General features: G+C 49.5%; 1 protein-coding gene across 2 annotated transcripts in view; it reads left to right on the top strand.

Annotated features, from left to right (window-relative positions):
• VAV2 (vav guanine nucleotide exchange factor 2) overlaps nucleotides 1–20,666 on the top strand; it is a 141,849-nt gene that overhangs the window by 24,004 nt on the left and 97,179 nt on the right. For both annotated transcript variants that reach the window (XM_062590651.1, XM_062590652.1), the window contains exon 2: nucleotides 6,643–6,759. In XM_062590651.1, coding sequence (XP_062446635.1) covers nucleotides 6,643–6,759 — 117 coding nt within the window. The remainder of the gene's footprint in view (nucleotides 1–6,642; nucleotides 6,760–20,666) is intronic.

The following is a 20,666-nucleotide window of genomic DNA, read 5'->3' as shown; positions in this document are numbered from 1 at the left end:
AGGGTTAGCTTTCCCAGGTGCCTCCTCATGACAAGCTACTGCTGTTTGCTAAAATAAAGGATTAACATTACCCTCAGGTACTGTTCCAGGACTTGTCATTGCTTGGAGGTGGATGAAGGAGAAGTTCTAGTGAGGCTGGTGTTCACCAGTATTTTGGGCTCATTAATCAGTCTTTCTAAGTGGAGTTTGTCCAACCCATGAGTGTTCTGCTATGGAAATGTCCTTTAAATAAGGAAAAAATAGCACTAAGTTGTTTGAGAAATAGTTTCATTCCCCACTTCAGTAGATAAATCTGCAGTTCAACAACCAGAAATTCAATCTGTCCATCCAAAGTAATTGATGAGCTGTGACTTGAATTCAAATATAAAATGGAAGGGAAACTTTCTAGAGGTGTATTTTTGTATCGTTTTATTAGAGATTATGGTGCGAAGCGAGAGAATGAGCAAAGCTGCGGAAGACTTTGTACTGCCAGTGGAGGGTGAAGCAAGCTCTGCTTATGCTTCTGACTTTTATTTCTGCTCCTGAAATTCCCTCCATAACTCCTTGGTTTGGAAGCTAGCTAGATCAGACAACCGTTTGGGGAAATGAGCAGTTAAAGGTTATGATTTCACGTGCACAGTTTTAAATGCAAAGTCACTTCAGCTCCAGCCCTGCAGTTCCTGCTGGATGCTCTGAGACCTTCTCTCTATGCTTGCCTTTGAAGCACGTAAAACAAAAGAAACTTTAATAACTCTGTGTTTTAGATCAGTTGCAGGCCTGTTTAGCTCCTGGGCACGTCAGAGGGCTTTTTTGTGAAGAGCTGCCAGTTGTCCCTTTCTTGCAGTTTATTCTGGCCATACCCTCTTCTGTCTCCACCTGGTTCTCTGATGCTCCCAATATACTTAATACGCTCTCATACCTGACAGTAATAGCGAGGCTGGTTGATTTTAGCCTTTGCGTGTGGTCTGTGTTACTTGGAGAAAAAACAGGCTAGGTTCCCCTTCCTCCACAGCAGTTGTTCTCTAAGGCTTGTGCCTCCTCCTTCCCTACTCCTGGTGCCCCTTTGCAATGCCTGAGTAGCACGGCAGAACTTGGCACGACAGGGAAACGAGTCCTTTGGCTTTCTTGGGAGGTTTGTGCCACGGGATACCCGTTGCCCCGTTAATCGCAGCAAGGCTGTGCTCTCTGTCAGTGAGAGCTGCTCTTCCCTTCCCCCGTTCACGAAGGCTGTGATTAAACAGATGCTCCTGGCTCCCCATCGGGGACTTGCTTTTGCCCGGTGCTTTTGAGCTGTGCCGGCAGCGAGATAAGAGGAAACCTTGCATCACGGTCAGGAAGTGCTAAAGAAAGTTACTTTCGTCATTCGTCAGCGGCTTATCTGGAACGGTGAAGCTGCAGCATTCCTCGCATGCTGCGGGGTCCGTTTCACGCGCGCCGTTTTGGATGAGGTTCAGCAGCGTGGCTTCGTGCCCGGCCACCCGGCTCTCTTGTGCGCGGCTCCGTCCCTCCCCCGGACTTCCTCCCGAAGTGTCAGCCCGCCTCTCCTGCCCTCGCTGCCCTTCCGTAACCTACGAGCTTTCATACGGTCCTGCCCTGCCAGCCAAGCTGCCTGCCCCCTTGCCGTCCTTGTCCTGCGTTTTACCGTGCCGTTACGCGTATCACCGAGACCCCAGGCTCGCCGTCGGTGGACGGACGGGAACGTCCTCCGAGTCCCACCTTGGGCAGCTTGGTGGTTCTGCCTTCGCAGACCACCTAGTCTCCCTTTTGGCCATCTCCCCCTAACGAACCGGGCTCTGGTGGCCGTCAGCGATGCACGTGGCTCTCCGGGCTGGGAAGCTGTGCGACTCCGTGCTGTTTTTTCCCCTCTCTCCGTGCTGAGGGAGGAAGGTTGGGGGAGGACCGTTTCCAACCGAAGCCAGACACGCTCGAGTCGTTAGGTCCTTTCTGAAGAACGTTCATCGGAAATGGCTGTTGTCTAGCCAGCACAGGTGCCACTGGCTGCCTAGTCATACGGGGACTCCAGTGAGAAGTGGTGGTACCTAAAAAGGGCAAGCGAGGAGGAGGGGATGGGCCGCGGGCCGAGGGGAGGGAATGCGGCAGCAGCACGCCTGGGCTTTTCTGGTTCTTTCGTCTCAGGTGCCGAATGCTGATGAGGCCGGCGGTTGTTGCTACAGCCGATTTGGTCTAGGTTTAATGAGGCTGTAAAACATCCTATTTTTATCTTGTTTACTTGTGAAAGAATCAGCCCTGAGTTTTGCTCATTTTTGCATCCCGCGGGACTGCCGGTACGAGCCAGGACTTCTGTGACTGCAACCCTCTGGGTTGGAATGGGTTGATTTATTTATTAATTTGGTAATAGATCTTTTTGTTTAAGTTGTAGCTGGGCTTAGCTAAAGAGAAAGGCTGGAAGTTTGAGTCCCAGGCAAGGGGAATGTTAATGCGTACCATACTCGGGGATGACCAGCAGCTGCTCTCTGATCCCTGCGGTCTCGGCACCTACGTGGTGATGCAGGACTATGCTTGAGGCACCGAGCCGTAATTAAAAACACTGTATGTCCTTACTCGCTGCGGTTGAGGCACTAGCCTTCAGCGTGGGGTTGGATGTTAGCTGACGTGGCGCTGACGGCTGGGGGGAGATGGATGGTCAAGGCGCAGGCTGGCCCGGGGGTCGCTGCGTTAAATGGCCACCAGTTTGTCGGAGGTGGTGGGCGAGGGAGGACGTGGCTGCTGTTGCACCTTGTGCCCCGGCTGACAAAACCCCTCTAGGCGCTGCAGCAGTGGGAAGCGAAGGGTTAAGGTCCAGCAAAGACCTGAGTGTCTGCATCTGCTCTGCCTTTGCTCCCTGGAGCCTGCTCTCTGCTCCCCAAGATAACCTTGCTGCTACTCTTCTGTTCATCACTCCCACAAAAAACAGCCTGAAAAAAAAATTTTTTTTCATTGTTCTTTCTGCTGAAATCCTTTTGAGTGTCTTTGAGATGATGAACGGGGACTCTTGGCTTGTCCCAGGCACCAAATAAAGAAATGTTAGTTATATATACGTATGTATGCAAGCATACCTTGCATCTGGATTCCTGGCATCCGCCTCCCTCGGTAGCACTGAGGGGGACGTGAAGCGCACCCGGAGCTGCTCTCCTTGGTGGACCAGGCCTGCTTCCGCCAGAGCACAGCCATGGGGAAGAAGTGGTGACCGTGAGCGGTCTCCAAGCTGCCTGATGAAGCCGTACACCCCGTGGGCACGCTGTCTGGCATGGAGGGACATCCGTGCCCTGCGGCACAGCCCCTGTGCTGCTCGCTGCCCCGTGCTCTATTGATCCCACCTCCTGCGGGGCTTGAAGGACACATCCTGATTACTTGGGTGGGTTTTTCTACCCCCAGCAGTGGCTGAGCTCAGTTTGAGCAGAGGTTGGAGGGTGGTGATGGTGGTGCCTGGTCCCCGCTGTCTCCAGCGCTGGAGGGACCGTGGGTCTCCAGCTGAGCCGCGTGTTTTGACACTGGTCTGACCTGAAGCATATAAATGACCCCATTGGTTTGGGGCTTGGCAGGTGTCGGATGGGCCCTGTGGAGAACATCGATTTTTCATCTCTTTCTCCTGGGCATCGTTTGCTCTCTCAAAGTTGTCATTGACAGGTGACTAAAATGGCCCCAGCGTAGCTCATGTTTGTTCCGTCGTAGCTGATTCTAACCTGTGGCCCTTGAATAACGAATGCTGACAAGCCAACAGTTCAGTCCTCGCTCAATACTAAGAGAGCCACAAAGCACCTCTTGACAAAAGCACCAGGTGCTGCTTTGCAGATAGGTATGAGGAACAGGGGTCCTGCTGGATCCTGCCACCTGCTTGTGTTGTTGCATGCAACCTGCTTTGTGCGTAAGGAACAGGGCTGAAATTTAGCTACCGCTCTCATCCTGCACTGTGGATTTCCTCGTTGTGCTCCAGCCAGGCAAGTTCAGTGCCAGCTTCCTCCGGCGGTGAGGTACGCTGGAGGATGTTTTAAGGAGTTGCTGCTACCTTCCCTTTTTGTGTTTTGCATCAGGTCTTCTTGACAGCTTTATATGGATTACGGGATTCCTGCTCGACACCTGTCATCTGCGTGAGCGCAGCAGCTGGCTGGCTTTGTGCAGTGGCAGTGCTTGGTGGCTTTTTGCAGACATTACCTGGAGCTGTGGGGAAGGCAGTGACACCACCATGGGCGGCTTGTACTAATTTAGCAGCTGGTGGCATGACGATTTCCAGATTTGAGCTGGATGAGCAAAGACAGTTGGATGCAGCTGATGTTCAGTGGAATGTTTGGTCCTGCCCTTCCTCGCCGAGGATGAGCTGAGATCAGGGTAGCTCCATCCAATCTAAAATTGTGGGATTTGCTGGTTAAAAAAAAAAAAATGCTGCCAGGATGAGGCATCTCACTTGCTTGGATATGTGATCTCTCTTTCAGAAATGAGGTGGTGTGAGGTTTGAGCTTTTCAGGAATTGGAACCAAAAATGTATAGTGCGGAGTTCTGGTTCTCATGCCTTCAGCTGCCTCCTTCACTTCACTGAACATCAGTGCAGCGAGAGAAGACCTTTCCCAAGCGCTTCGGCCTTCACTTCTGCCCAAGCGTTGGAACAACCAGAAAGGGATGGATGATCCGAGGGCTGAAGAAAGGCAAGGCATTTCTGCAGCGGCAGCTTTCCTCTTGGTGTGCAATTATGGCTATAACCTGTGTCATTAACTTTTAAAAATGGAGGCTTAAAAGGATTTAAAATAAACACGTGGTAGAAACTTTGATCAATGAGACTGCAACACAACTGAAAATACACCCTTGCTGCAAGCAATTGGTTTGCACAGGATGTAAATTCTTGTGGAGACCCAGAAGACGGAGTTATGAAATAACCCATATCGGCAAGAGGGGCTGGAAAGCAATTCCAAAAAAACTCTCTGTCTAGACAGATTATATTTACTGCAGTGTTTATGTGAGATAGAGGAATGCCCTAGAAAAACAGATTTGTTTTTGGTTTCTGCCTCTGGCACTTGCTCGTCTAATGAGAACGCTTTGATGAGATGTTCGTGTCCTGCGTTACAGCCACGGCACGGGGGGAGTTGAGCTGTCGCTCGACAGCTTCCCGTGCAGGGGGTTGGGACGGAGCAGAAGGTTACGCAGTTGCTCCTTTCCCTTGTAGGTGAACTAGCCTGTTCTGATGTGGTAACCTTCCTAACCCTTAGCCACAAACCCGAATGCAGCAATACCAACAAGCTTCGTCGTGGTCATGCCGGTGGAGATAAGATGGGCCAAAAAGGCTGTGCTTTGGTTGTTTTAATTTATTAAAAAAAAAATAAGAGGGCTATTTTGTCTTGCTTTGAACTCTGTGATGTTTGCAAGCAGTGGTTTTGTGCAATACTGGTTTGATGGTGACTTGGAGAGTAGAGATAACGCCACGCGACAAAACCGCGCTAACCCGCGCGGCGCGACCGGAGCAACTTGCGTCTGCGTCCTGATGGCTCGCTCCCCAGCGCGCCCGTGTGTGTCGGGGCATAAATACCGGCGACGAGCTTGTTGAAAAGGAACAATCGGTTGAAAATGCTGCGGTAAATCGAGCGTGTTTTCTGGGGTAACGTGCAGATTGAAGAAGCAGCAAAATTAATTGGCGTGCTCGGTGCACCCGGCCGCTTCTGGTGAACGATGGAGGTGGTGCAGCTGGAGGAGGCCCAGCTTCGCCCTCCTCCTCCCGTGCTGCCAGGCGTCACTGTCGGAGCGAGACCGTCTGGAGTCCCCAGGCTTCAAAATCCCCGACGTTCGCGAACAAACGGCCAATTATCGCTATTGTCGGAGACGGGGCTTTCTTGAAAGAGAGACATAAGGTGGCTCTGCCGCTTGGGCCATCTGAGTAACATCGGGTGGTCCCGCGAGAGGCGAGCGCTCTGCCCTTTCAGACGGGCTGCAATTAAAGAGGAGCGAAGCTTTGTGCGGGCGGTCCCAGCGATCGCCCCGGCACGGGCAGCGGCGCCGAGCCGGCTCCGGAGCCGCTTCTCTGGTTGAGCTTCGGGCCCGGCAGCTGCCGGCCAGGACCGTGCCGGGCTTGGCGCTCCGCCCCGCCGCTCGCCCGCGCGGGAGCGGGTGACGTCCGAGTTGAATAAGTTGTCGCTTGCTTCAGACCCCAAGGCAAAACCAACAACTCTTAGCGTCCCGATTTCTTGTTTGGCTTGGGCTGTTTTGTTTGGGACGTGTGTGTACGCGTGCGTAGGTGGGGAAATAGCTAAACGTGCATTAACGCGACGTGTGTCCCTTCTGTAGAGAAGCGCAGAACGGCATCAGTGAAATTAGAAATGGTTAGATACGCTTTTTTTTTTTCAATAGAACATCAGCTGTAATTTATAGTCCGCGGAAGGGAAACGTCCCGTGTCGGGTTTTCCAGCCGTTCTGCAGTGTTACCTTGTGTCTGAACTGTGCCGTGTGGTTTTTATAAGGGTGTTTGCTTCTGGTGCACAGCTGAGAACACAAGAGTCCTAGCAGGGCACCAGCAGTCTGACATCTTCATAACAACAAATAAACTAACGCATCGCTCTTGCAGTGCGAGTTTCTGTGTTCCCGTTAACTTGTTTCACATGTGAATTTAACCTAGTATATCTCAGTTAAAAATGGAGCCTGCCTTACTCATTTTTCCTTCCTCCTCTTTTTTGTTCCCTCCAGTTTCTCTGCTTGAAGAACATTCGAACGTTCCTAAAAGTCTGTCACGACAAATTTGGGTTAAGAAACAGCGATCTGTTTGATCCCTTTGACCTCTTTGACGTCCGGGATTTTGGCAAGGTAAGAATTCCTGCTGAGCTTGGGTGGAGCGAATGGTTTTGGCATTGCTGGCACCGGACGGTTCTCTGGGCTTGTGCTGCAGCTTTGGATGGAAACCATGAAGCCTTCTGCTAAACCTGCGGTAAACCGCGCAAATATGGGTTGACTCTGCTGCACTCTTAGTTAATGAAAGGAGACCTAGTCTTAAAGCTTTGTGCTTTAGATTGCAAAGCCCCTGGGATCAGTCCCCGCAGAGGGGTCTGCGTTGCTCCGAGCGCAGCAGGGTGCTGGCCGTGTCGCAGAGGAGCGCATCGCGTGGGCGGCTTCATGACTGGTGAACGCTCCGGTCTGATCCCCCTAGATCAAGGGGTGGAAAGGGAGGTCTCTAAAGTACATGAGAAACTTTGGTTTGGGAGGAGACAAAATATTGCAACTGTGTGTTTGTAGAATAGCTGTTGGAAGATGCTGCAGCCCAAGGGACCAGATGCTGTGCTGGAGTGGGGACCGTGGGTCGCCTTCGGGGCCCCGGCGCTGCCCCGCTCGGTGACGTGGGGAAAGCTGCACCGTCTCCCCGGGGGCCCTCTGACCGCGCTGGCTGGACTCTGCTTGGCTGCACGATCGCTGGGGATGCCCCGAGGCTGAGCACCCACTCGCCCGCGCCGCGGGGCTTGGGGCAGTCCATCGCTCGAGGGTGCCGCGTCGGCCTGCCCGGGCACTTGTGCAGGGGGCCGCCGTGGCACAGCTTTGTTTTTCTTGTGTTTTGCCCACACATTCACCGTGAAGAGAGCAGGTTGAAACCTGTCTTAAGCATCATCCTTGCTCTTACCCGCTCTGCGTGACCCAGCGTGGGGTTGAGAGCTCTGCGTCTGCGAGTGCCGCTGGTGTGCCCGAGCGTTGATGCAAACCTTGAACAGCGCTGTGCAGTTAATGCCTCCATGCCTGGCACCAAGCAAAATAGCTTTGCAGGAGTCATGGTTGGTTTTGTAAGTGGGCCAGTGAGTTTCCGTGGTGGTCAGTAAATCTCCTGCCAGGGCTAATTTAGTCCCCTTAAGTATTTCTGAAAAATCTATTTGGAGATTTCTCTCGCGCCACTTCCTAGATGCTGGCGGTGTTTGTGCTGTGCGCCACCTCCATGAGAAAGGAGAGAGTCGTCTTCTGCGTTTTGTTGTAGCTGATGGGTGGCACTGAATAGTGAATGAGACCCAGCTGCGAGGGAGGATAATCCTGCGTGGTTTTGACAAGCGCCTGTCGGTCTGATATCCTTTCTTTTGCCATCAGTGGCATCAGGGCTGCACCGTTACTCTGATGGATGCTAGGCTCGGGCAGGCTGTTAAACAGGAGCATTGCTATTTTTCAGTGATGTGTTAAAAGATTTATTAAAGCTCTGTATTGTTTTACCTCTCTTGAGCTACCAGGCATAAGCTGCTTGAAGGCATCTTTTCAGGTTATCCAATGAGTAGATTTCCACTGCTGATGAGGTTATTTTATTTGATATTTATTGCCTAATTTATTTCTGGACCATTATCTGGAATGTGCAATTGCAAGGGCTTGTTTTATGAGTTTTTTGATTTATGAAATACAAGGCGTCTTTGGTTGTTTTGAGAATAGGAATGCACAGAAGGAACCTTTGGGTTGGGGAAAGAACCTTTGCTAATTAAAATGCTGTTTTATGGTCACATTGTCTCTTGCTTTTTACTGTTTCAAATTGCCTAATAAGCCCATTAATAGACCTGGTATTAAACACTTCTGGAACATATCAGCTGAAAACAGCCCAGTTTCCTTTCTGTTCCAGCTAGGGAACAACTCTTCCCTACTTCTGTTTACTTCCTGGAGGTCATCCATGACCTTGCAGGCCTTTGAAAAGAGATTGTTTGCTGTTCCCTCTTAATCCATAGCAGTTTAGTATTTTAGGAGGCTTGGGAGGAGAAATTTGTCACAAACTGCTGAGAAATTGCAATGTATTTTACTGTCTGCATCATACTTGCTCTCACGTGCATTGCCTTCTTCAAAGACCTTTGCAAGATTTGAGGCAGGTTCTCTCCATGAAAACCTTGTTGATCCTTTGCTGATGTAGTTTTTATCTCTCACTTATTGTTTGGTGGGGAAATCAGCTGTTCGTGCCTGTACCACTCTAAAGCCCCTCTGGAAGCCTTTCAAAATATCCCCATTGTCTTTTCCACCTTTCATTCCAGCGTTATCTTCAGATCTGTGTTCAGCAGTGGCAAAGCAAACAAACGGAAAAATCTGCTGTTGACCAAAGCGAGTTTCTGTTTTGAATCACAATCGTACAAATCCTGTGAGAGCAAAAGGAGCCTTTAATTTACGTTCCCACTGGCCAAATGCAGACTTCACACACAAAAAATTCTTCGTGAAGCCATTCATTACTTGGATCAATAGCACTTTTTGGTTACCAGACACTTATGCCATGTAAGAGGCTTTTATGAACAGTGCAATAGTAATAGTTGACCATTTAATTATAGGGGAAGCTTACTGGAGTGCTGTTGGGTGTTTCTTCTTTGGATACTATTTAAGTAGTTATTTCTCTCCTGCAAACAGAAGGCCAGTTAGACACATTGTTGATAGCATTTGGGTTTGCTGAAACGCAATTAGCAAGTAAAACGGCAGAGGCTTGCATTGCTTGTGTTTGTGGTGCTGACCTACGTGTAAAGGGGCTTGTCCGTTTGGGGTCTGCAGGAGCTTTCAGGGTTTCTTAGCAAGAGAAAAATGCTACTGCTTTAAAAGAAAAAGGGAAAAATCACATTGCTCTGTCTTGCCTAGATCAGCTGCTATTCTGATGGCAAGAGCTTGTTTTCTGTAGCTGATGGCCGTCTCCCTTTGATCTCCCAAGGCAAAATTTCAGCAAGGGTGAGTTGCTGTAGGCTCTGCTAGTTCTGCTAGTGGTGTGCAGCTGGGCTGAGGTGGGTAGTAGGACATTGCATGTTGCCTCCGGTTTTGCTGCGACTCAAACTTTGGCTCAGCATGCCCAGTCTTTGGGTGCAGTGGAGGCCTTTGATGCTAACGTGCAGTTTGCCACCATTGAACTGCTGGGGCTGGTTTGGTTCCTCAGCCCATGACCCACTAATGGATTTTCTTTCAGCCCATGATTGTCGGCTTTAAGCCAGCTGTGGGTAGCTAAGCAGCCTGAAGTGGTTGGTTAAAGATAGGGAGAAAGATTTTTTCCTTTGCCAAACTCTGGAGTCCAAGGGTGTGGATTTTATCCCCATCTTTACCATTTGTTTGCATTTCAAGCTTTGGCAAGTTACTGCTTCTTGGCTTTCACCAGGCTGGAAATGTATCCGTCCCCGCCTTCGTGGGGCGTTGGGTAACTGGCAAACGCAGGCTCTTGCCAAATAGATGCATCATGTTTCTTGTAATTTTTCTTGCAGCGATTCTCAATTACCCAAGGGAATTGAAAGACAACTTTAAATTATTCATGGCCAGTATTTTTTTTTTTATTTATTTATTTTCCTTCCCCCAGTGCCCCGTTGTTGAGCAGCCCAACTGTGACAAGGGGACGTGCTGTGCTCGGAGCCAGAGCTTTCCGACAGCGACCCGGGATGCGGAGTGTCTAGACATCTAGGTGTGCCCTTTAGGACACCTTAAAAGCATATATGTATATATGTATATGTATATACGTTTAATAGCGGCAATATAAAACATAGCTTGTATTGACCTTGCTAATTTGTTGGCGCCAACTGCAATGAGATAAGATGTACGTAAATATGGATTAAGCTCTTTATCGCTCTATTACTCAGCATGATGGTAGCAAGGTTCATTGGAGTTACCCGTTTTCAATAACTTGCAGCAATATACATTTTTTATTTTGAGAAATACAGTTCAAATATTCATAAGCCTGTGGAGCGTGCCATTTATTAGCCTCTCACTCCTTTTGGCTCTAATTGTCCTGACGTTCGAAGTTCCTGGACCATTTCAAAAAAACTCTTTACGAGGTGGGGTCTGCAGCACCCTGCCCCGTAGACACAAAATGATGCTTTTTTCAAACGAAAAGGGGAGACCCGGTCACAGGTCAGCTGGAGAACGGGGGGTACCGGCTCTTGTGCAGCCGGAGCTGAAAGCGGCTTCATTTGCTTCTGGAATTCTGCATTCTGCTGCTGGAGCGGCGGGGTCCTGGGTGCTCCGGGTGGGGGTCCAGGCCCTCCCCGCCCGCTCTCGCGCAGGGACTCGACCAGCGCCGTCCCCCGGGCCCTCTCTGTGGAAAACACGCACCTCGGTGCCGGAGAGGCGGGGAGCGAAGCTTTCCCGCTCGGTTTCCGATGCGAGGTGGAAAGCTCGGCGGCGCTCGGGGCTTGGGGGATGCTCCCGCCGAGGGGCGGCGGCACGGGCGCTTCTCCTCCCTTGGGTGCTCGGGCATCGCGGTAGCTTCGCGCGGAGCCTGACACCCCGCAGCCGTGTTCCGAAACGTGCCTTTGAAAGCAGACTCTTTATTTTTACCGTAGCTTAAAGGAGGAGAGGGGAGAAGAACTTACACGAAATACTATCGCCAGTGGGAAATCGTGAGGCTTTCGGGTCGCTGGCTGTGCTCCGCCACTCTCCTTTTTCCCCATCCGCAATATATATACATATATATGTATATATATATATATATATATATGTTTGCGTATGTTGTACCCCCCCTCGGTGCGCGTCTCTGTAGCAGCTATTCAGGCGGCTCTCGCGTGCTGCTTGGACGGGTGTCAAGAAAGGCCTCGTATCGGAGCCGAAAACGTTTGATTGCTGTCTAAGTTGTAAAATGTGTGTGTGCAGCGGGTGGGGCGGGAAGTGAGAAGAATTCTCCAAAAGAAGGGTGTGTGTGTGTGTGTGTGTGTGTGTGTGTGTTTTTTTTTTTTTTTTTTAATTCCCGAGAGAGCAGTAGAGTAACTGGCCTGCAAAGAGACGTGTGTGTGCGCGACTGCACGCGAGAAAACAGGAACTCGCTTAGCTCCTTCCCCGCCGGCTGGCCCTGCTCTGGTTCCGTCCCCCGAGGAAGGAGAAGGCGCCCCGAGCCCGCGCTGCCCTCCTGGGCAACCTTCTTCTCAGGAGGAGCAGGAGCTAAGCTGGCGCTCGGGGATATTTTGGTCTACGAAGTGCCCCAAAGCACTTTGCCAACGAGCTGAAGATGCAAAAAGCGACTCTGACGCTGGTGTGAAGTGAAGTTTGGGCCCCTGGATGCTGCCCGGGTCCCCGCGTGCCGCAGGCCCCTGCTCGAGGGCGATGCCCCCGCTCCGCGAGGCCGTTGCCGAGGGAGGAAGCTGTGGTCCCCTGGAGCACGGCGTGGGCTGGATTCGAGCACGTGCGGCCGGGCTGGACTCGGTGTTCTGCTGGCATCGGGCTGAAGGCCCGTCAGCGTCGTGACTCCTTTTCTTTTCTCGATCCCCTTGTGCCTGGAGCTTCCTCCCTGCCCTGATGTGCCAAACCACCTCCCTCCCTCCTCTCGAATCTCTGCTATCCCCAAAGCCACGGATTCTGGGGGGTCGCCAGTGGAGCCAGCCCGCCTCAGCAGGGCGGATTTTTTCCCGTTGGGAAGGTGAGCTCACGTTCCCTGCACCGTAGCTGAAGCTACTGCCGGGTGCCAAAGCCGATCCGCTTTCCAGAGCAAGAGAAAATGTGCTGTAAGGTCTTCTGCGCGTGGACGTGGGATCTTGGACCGGCGCCGTCCGCGGGCTCGGGTGCCAGCTCGGACTGGCTTTTGCAGAGACTGGTTTCTGGAAGCTGGTGAGGTGGGCTGGATCCCCCCCCCCCTGCAGACGGACCAGGTGGATATGAAGTGTCCCAGCCACAGGAGCCCCTGGCTTGCAGCAAGAGCAAGGGCTCCGTGCCCGTCCGCCCGCGCCGGGCCGTGCCGCTGGCCCCCGGCACGGCAGAAGCTTTTAGCTCTGCTGTGGCAACTTTTCCCCGCTTCTTCCCCTTCCTCCCTGCCCTACTTACAAATCTGGACTGTTTATAGATGTGCAGTTTTCTGTGGAACTGAAAGAGCCAGAAATGTTCGTTCTGGGAAGCTTTTCTTCTTTCTTCTTGGCTGCCTTCCCCAGTATTTTTCCAAGGGGTCACATTAAGGGGTATTATGTTTCAGATCAAACAAGTACGGGCAGGATCTTTCGTAACTTGGGAGAATTCGGCCGTTAAGCCCTCCATAGCTGTTGGTGTGGTTTAATGTGCGAGGAACCCAGGATATTGATCAGGACATGTATAAATGTATATTCTTAATGCATATGAAATTGGTTTTCCTTTACCTTCTTGATTTTTCCTGAGCTCTCCTTGCAGTAATTTTGGACAAGCTCAAGGGGGAGAAAAGGAATTTTTTTTTCCTGTGTAACGACCTGTGATTAGTAAAACATTTACCAGCCTGTCTGCCCCCAGAAGGAGGAGGGGGGAGAAGCCAGGCTCTTTCCTGTGACCCAACAGGTTGTGTCTATTGTTTGAAAAATGCCTGGCTGCGTTTGAACCCCGTGAAACGTTTTTCCTTTCCTGTGTCCTCAGATATTTGAGACTTAATGATGCAGTGAAGATCATGATGACTGCAAGATGTCAACAGGCAGAGTCAATCCTTACATATCTCAGTGCTCAATTAGCGCGTCCAACATCACTTGAGCTTATCTGTTCGGTGGGTCTGCCCTTTGGGAAAGCAAGGAGGTGTATCCCAGGTAATGCTCCTTAAAGAGATCTTTGAATAAATGGATTATTTTTTTTTATTCCATGATCAGCCAGGGCTCCTCCATTTCTTTATTAAACTCTTCCCCAGATTTCACAGCCTATTGGAACTGTAACATCTGGTGATGAGACTGTCCCGAGGCCAAACGCCTTGACTTTACAAAGAATTAATTAGCATTTCTTGAAACGGATTAACATGTGGGCGTAACCGTGTATTAGCAGAACAGACAAAAAGTGAAACCATCAGCTTGAAAGTGCTGACGCTATCTGCCTCTGCAGATCCCGATCCTCTGGATGATTGTGCTCTGTCTCTTTCCCCGTGAAAAAGAGTCAAGAAAAACAGGAAAAAGAAAAATCCTTCCGTGGAAAGTTATGTTTGATCTCGGGGGAAGAAGAGAAGCGGCACAAGTTAGCATATCAAAGTGTCGTGCCTCAAAACAAACATCCTGATGCAAAGATGGAGCCCGGGTGTCTCGTGTCCGCTTTCCTCCTCGTCCCGTGAAAGAGGACGGGTCTGTGGTGCTCAAAGAGAAATGTAACTTGGTTGGTCTGCGAGGCCCCGTCGGGCTCCCTCCAGATTGCTATTTTGGATTTGGACAGCCACTCCTTGGAAGAAAAAAGTTAATGTTTCACAGCAAATAAACATTACACAAGGAGGGGGGCAGAAATCATGTACCGAAACCTCCGCTCCTCAGCAGAGCGCGGTTTGGACTGTTCTCTCGCCGTATCGCCGTCTCTTGTGGTTCCCTGGGGTTTTGAGATGTTTCGGGTCCCCGAGCTTGTGACCACCAGGTCCTGTTGACTTGCATGAGCATCTTTGTAAATCAGGGGTTACCTTCCTGCTACAACTTGGTGCCAGAAATGACAGCAGGGCTCCTCATCTCCCCTTCCCCCTCATTCATGGGGAGGGTTAAAAAAAAATAAATCTCAAGACTTTTTTGTTCCACTGGCTCGCAAAATGGGCTGCTTGTTTGTTCTTGGAGTACTTCCAGATTTTTTTTTTTCCTTTCAGAAACAAAAGTGATATATTTCTTCCAAAATGTTCCATATTTGTAGGATTCCTCCGGTGACACCACCTGCCCACTCCAGGCTGGGCACATGCATGTGGCGGGGTAGAGGGGCTGCAAACCTTAGTGAAAAGTCTCCTGGAGCTACAAGATGTTAGGCTTGTCTGTATGTGCGGCCAGGCTGTGCTGTGTGCACCAGATGAGGAACCAGGCAGGAAAACGGGATCGGATGGTTTAATTGCATCTGCAGTGGTGATAGAGAATAATTTTCTTTTGAATAGTTTTGAAAAACCTCTCTCTAAACCTCACAGGTGAGGCTGGGATGTCCGAGACATCTGAAAGCCATCTGCATGGGTTGTGCAATGTTCTTAACTATCAATTTCCCTTTGGAAGGGCAGGCGCATTTCTCTTGGAAACAGATGCCTTTTTATTCTCCAGCTCTTGCAGACTTTTCTTTGCATGGCTCGAAATGTGATGGAGGAGGGGAGATAGGGCAACTGCAGCAAGTGTTGCTGTGCAGCTCTTTGCTCTACCTTCAGACAACAACGATGCTTACTCATCCTCGGCGCTTTGCTGATTGAGTTAATGAGCCTCAGATGTTGATGCTGCAGCTAGTTCATTTATGCTCTCAGTCTTAATGGTGTGTATGCGGGTGAGGCATTCTCCTCTTTATTCTCTTCCTACTAATTATGTATTAACATGTAATCGTGGTAGCAAGAAAGCAGCCTTAATGCTGCTGGGTCAAGTTAACCATGCAGGCGTGCTCTACACAGTGGCTTTTGTCAAGGTTTCCTATCCCAGGGTTGTTGGTAATTTCAGGAATTTTTGAACCAACGTGAACTTGGTAAATGTTTGCAGTTGTTTGCCTTAATGAATAAGGCTCTGGGAGGCTTTTTTTTTTTTTTTTTTTTTTTTTTTTTTTTTTTTTTTTTTTTTTAAAAAAAGAAAGCTCTGGTTGAGATTTCTCTTTGGCTAACAGATGGTAGGGATTTCATAGCCTGTTACTTGAGTTTTGAAAAAGGTGGTTAATACTCCAGTGGAAGGAGCTATGTGCAAGTGAGCTGGAAATAACAAGTAAATCAGAGCCAGGGGGTTTGTATGTTCTTTTGGAGCTTGGGGATGGAGTTTCCCTTCCTAATGCTAGGACAAGACTTCATCTTGCTACTGGTGAAAATCATTTTCTGCAATTCCTCCCATGTGGGAGAGCTTATTTCCAGCTCTCCCATTGCCACATCCAAGATCACCTCTAGTTGAGCCGGCTGCTGAGCATCTGTCTGCCTTAAAACACATGAGGAATCTCAAAGCTGTGGTGCAATGCTTGGTCACTCTGCTACAGACTAAAGCCTGAATGTGATACAGCAATGAAGACAACCAGATATTTGAATTCTGTGTTGTCAAAGTTGGAATAGATGTGCCCTTAGAAGCAGCAATTTGTCCAGGCTGTGGACAACCACCAGGCCTGGTGGTGGAGCAGTGAGTGAGATCTGGAAGCCCTGTGCCCTGGCTGGCTGTTATCTCACATCCTCTTAGAGTTACCTCTCTGAAGGCTGTTGAGTTACTCATATGAGGAGGGAGACAGTCATGTTGGTATTTGCACTGTATAGTCCTTGAAGATGCAATATATATATGTGTACAGAGTAATGGCTCTGCTAGCGGGATACTCTTCTGTCTCTCTCTTGCTTTTGTGTGTGTTACATGCAGGTGGAGAGCACAGATACCAAATTGATGTTTTGGCAAGAAAAGCTTTATAGAGCTTTTACATGGAAAAAAAAAAAAAAAACAAAAACAAAACAAAAAAAACACCCTGTGCGTGTGCGCACACCCCTCCAGCCCTACCCTTCGGTGTCGGCACTGCTAGCGTGCACTGAGAGTTAGGTCAGAGTGGGGGATCCTGGGAGGACGTTGAGCGTAACGGCCGCGTGTGGTCCTGGGGGTGTTCCTGCACACTTTGTCCTCCTCTGGGCGCAAGCAGCAGGCAAAGCAAGCAAAGACAGTGCTGAAACACTATTTTGAAAGATGTACTTGGAGAGTCAGGGTGTGAGACAGCTGACTCCAGGGGTGTTGCTCTCTTGCCAGATGATGTACCTGAGTCTGAGATGCAGCCGCTCTCCAATGGAAAAGAGAAGCTCTGTCTTCCAAGCCAGTGGACCATAAAAATTACTGAAAAAATTGAATATATTTCTCTCATGCAGAAATAGTGCTTTAGTCCACATACTTAGAGATTTATCAAAAGGACCTCTGTGCTCCAGAAGCAGAGCTGAGATCACAGTCCGTTGCAGATGTGAATCAAACTGGCCAAGTCCCATCCTTGGCAGATATGAATAACCATTTTACAGTGTCAGTGTATTTTGAATCACACGTCAGTTCTGCCCTGAGGCCATCTTTACAGAAGCTAGAGCTGTGCAGCAAATTGACTTAAAAAAAAAAAAATCCTGCTTATGGAAATAAGATGCGGAGGTGGCTACAAGAGCTATGTATGGACACACTGATGTGGGATGCTGGCAAGCAGCAGCAAACAGTCCACCACGTCCCTAGCGCCATCAGCCCGGGGTGATAAAAGTGGATCCACCAACATGTAGGTCTGTTTTTTTTTGTTGTTGCTTTTTTTTGGTTTTTGTTTTCCAGCTGAGATGTCAGATCCCATTGCTGGTGCAAAGCTGACTTTGCATTAGTTGAAATAGTTTAACAGTTTGGGGCGTTCTAATTTTATAAACCTAGATGACAGCTCCTTTGCGGTGACTTGATTTTTGGGGACCAGGTACTCGACAAGACTAGACTTCCATGATGTCTTAGATTAGGCACAAAGGCTTATTAGTGACTAGGAGATTCTGCAGTAGGACCTTGAATGGAAAGTATTGTACAATGGAAAAACTCCTATTGACCTCTGTGGCGTTTTTGAGGTGCAGAAGGAAGCTGGGTAAGAATGATTTGCCTGTATTTGATCTAGATGAGGTTTTTTGTTTTTGTTTTTCAACATGCGTGTGTAGAAAAATCTACAGTTGGGAAGTGGATAAACTTTTGGGTTAAATCCAACCTGCAGGGAACTCTGTGAAGAGTTTAGCCTTGAGGCCTCACTTCACTTTGTTTGTTTGCTCAGCCTGTTTCCTCCATCAGCTAAATCCCAGTGTGTGCTCTGCCTCCCACCCTCCCCCTTGCCTTTTTTTCATGATATTGTTCTAATTACTGGAGTGTGAAGAATTGACTCTTAAAATGCCTCCTGGCAAATTCCATTTGTGCATTGATGAAGTTTCTCATCGCTGCAATCTCACCAGTAACGCAAGCTGCAGTAGGGCAGCTTTCGGCACATTTTCTGATATATTAAAGAAAAAAAAACTCATCCGCCCTTGGCTGGCAGACTGGGGCACAGTAGTTATCACATTGATTGGAGATATAAATGCCAATGAAATATAAAAGGGGGAAAAAGGGGGGGGGATTCAAAAGGAGGATGAAGGCTTAACACTTCTTTCTATCAGGGGTTCCCACCAGCTTGTGTTTTCACAACTCCCATTTCTTCTACTCCAGATGAGCTGCAAAAAGGAATTTTTATGGGGGTTGGCCTTTTTACACTTGTTCCTTCTTCCATGCAGCCATGCAAATATTAGAAGTTTGATGGGTGAAGATACCACAATGGATATCACAGCACTCTGCCAGGCTGGAGAATGGCTGAAGGTGCAAGCCTCTGACTCCAGAAGCTCAGCTGGTGGATGAGGAGAGGGACTTGCAGGAGAGTTGTGGGCCTGAGGCTTTTGGAGAGGTCAGTCTTTGAAACCCAGCTGGAGTGGGAATGTTGGCAGGTGCTTTTCTGCTTATGAGTGGTCATGTCCTTCCTTTCTCATGACAGCTTCCTCTTGAGGAAAGGGCTTGCTGTCTGTATCTGGACAGTCTGCTCGCAGCAAACTTCTGCCCATCTCTCCAGGCTGGGCAAGCGCAGCGCGGTGGAGGGTGTGCATACCTGACACCTGCTCCGGCCAGCGTGGCGGAGGATTTGCATGCTTGAGACACATTCCTCCGTGCTTAACTGGGATGGCAGTACGTTCAATCATCTGTTGACTTTACAGAGAATTCAGGTGTGCAAATTACTCCAAAAGTGGGAGATTTCTTTTAAAAGCAGCAGTATAGAGTTGTTTCCACATGCCTTCTTTTTCTTCCCGAGTTGGGAGCACTTGAGTAGCGCTTTGGGCTTTTTCTGCTGCTGTGAGAGGCTAAAAACTTAAAAATAAAACTGAAAACTTAGTTAGCAAGTAATTGTAAGGTTCCCAGGACTGAGGCTTTAAAGAAAATGCCAAAAAGGTGGTTTTCTCCGTAACATTACAGAGTGGGCAGTTTTGGAGCATCTCCAGATTCCAGAGCAGTTGTGGTAGGTCTGTGCAGCAGATCTAGGCTGTGAAATTACAGGTTGCTTCTGCCTGGATTTCCCTCTTCCATGCATTTGCAGCATGGGACATGGACTGGCGTGTCTTGGAGGGGAAAGCAGAGAAAGAGAAGGAACGGGTTGGAAGAGGTCGTTTTCCCTGGGGTTGCGTATGAGTTGTGCTTCGCGCAGCAAAGGAGCTGGGGACCGGGCTGTTCCTCTGGCCGGAGCGAGCTGGGGCACTGGCTGGCAATGCTGGCGTCTTGGGCTCTGGTAGTATCTGCACAGCTTGCCTGTGGTAGCAGCATCTCCCCTTCCTCCAAGGAAGTAGTAAACCCGATCTCTCTTACTGTAACCCTTATAGGATAGAAAAACAAAGGAAAATCCAGACCAATAATAGTGATTATATAATTAGAAGCATTTACTTAAACATGTAATTCTGCTTGATTTTATTTATTTATTTTTAACCTTCCTGTCAGTGGTTTTAATCCATTAGTCCTGTGGCTGCTGGGAGAGGCTAACTGCACCGAAGCTGGGCTGCTTGATGCTTCAAGGGAAAAGCTCCAGCACAACAGAGACCCAGCAAACTGGCTGAAAATCACTCTTGGAGGAACTGGGATCTGTCCTTAGAAATGCAGTGAGCTTCATGAGTGCTCTGAGTTACGGTGAAAGCCCTGAATCTGTGAACGCCAAGAACCCGTTGAGTTTGGCTCCCCTAATTCAAAGGGCTTTTCTGCTTCTGGAACAATCTTCCTGGAAGTTCATTCATCACCTTCCAGTCCTCCTTGTGCAGAAACCTCTCTTTTTACTCTGCTTTTCTCTTGGGCCCTCCTCAGCAAAGGAGCAATTTTGTTTGGTCTTTTCAAGTCTCCTCCTTTACTGTAAGCCTCTTTGAAAAGCCTCCCAGGAATTCTTCACCCAGGAGACCCTATGGATCACAGAGTCAATTAGCTGGATCTCAACTGACTTTATCTAAGGAACAAACCCAGCAGGTGGCTAAAACTCATCCCAGGGGCTCGACGCTGCCTGCAGGGAGACTGTCAACCCCTGCGTGTCCCTTCAGCTGGCCACATTGGGGGAAGGGAAGCTGGGTGGTGGGAAGCACAGTGTCATGGTGCGGTGACAGCCAAATCCTCCTACTTACCTTGAGCTCCTCTGTGGGGAGCCCGGTAAAATCTGGGGCCTGTCTGTGTTGTGCAGGATGTGCTGTGCAGCATCTTATATGTGTAGAGGAGGGAGGAAAAAAGGGACGTTGGGACCTCTTGGCAGGAGCTCTTGGCTGATGCGTAGGGTCTCGGGACACCGTGAGGAGAGCCAGTTGGCAGCACTGAGCTGGTATATTCTTCAGTGTAATCTTGTTTATTTACAAGCTTTCCCAAGCCCTGTCTCCCTGAATGACGGAGAGCAAGCAAGCAAACAACAGGCAGTTTCCTCTCAAAGGAACTTCTATGCCAGCAAGTCCCTTCCCGAGGAGCAATGTTTTCCCCTTCTCCCAGGACCCAGCTTGCAGCAGCTTTTCCAGGCTTTCCACTCTCTCCTGGGAGAACAGAGCAAAGCTCGGGGCATCTGTGCTTGTGCCGGAGCCCGTGGCCCCCTTTGCCTTGTGTAGCTGCTGCCCAGGGAGTATTGCCCTGGGGAAAATCTCTGCTCCTGCACTCTGATGTTACTCAAGTTCCCTCCCCAGATGAGCTGGGGTCCTCCAGCTGCTTGGACAGTCTCCCTGCTGTCTGTAGCTGGTTTTGGGGCACATAAAGGGCTTTAATTGTCCCTTCCAGGAGTGCTCGGCACACTCACCAGCCTCCGTTAATATGCCTCTGCTTGGTCAATGACTCGCAGAAGAGCAGCACAGGAGCAATAGACTGCTGAACCTTCACCATGTTATTGCGTTGTTTTATCACCTAATCTGTTTTAGCCCTGATAGG

The sequence above is a fragment of the Rhea pennata genome, chromosome 18 (assembly GCF_028389875.1).
Source record: "Rhea pennata isolate bPtePen1 chromosome 18, bPtePen1.pri, whole genome shotgun sequence".
Lineage (NCBI taxonomy): Eukaryota > Metazoa > Chordata > Aves > Rheiformes > Rheidae > Rhea > Rhea pennata.
This window is presented reverse-complemented; position numbering and strand designations above follow the sequence as displayed.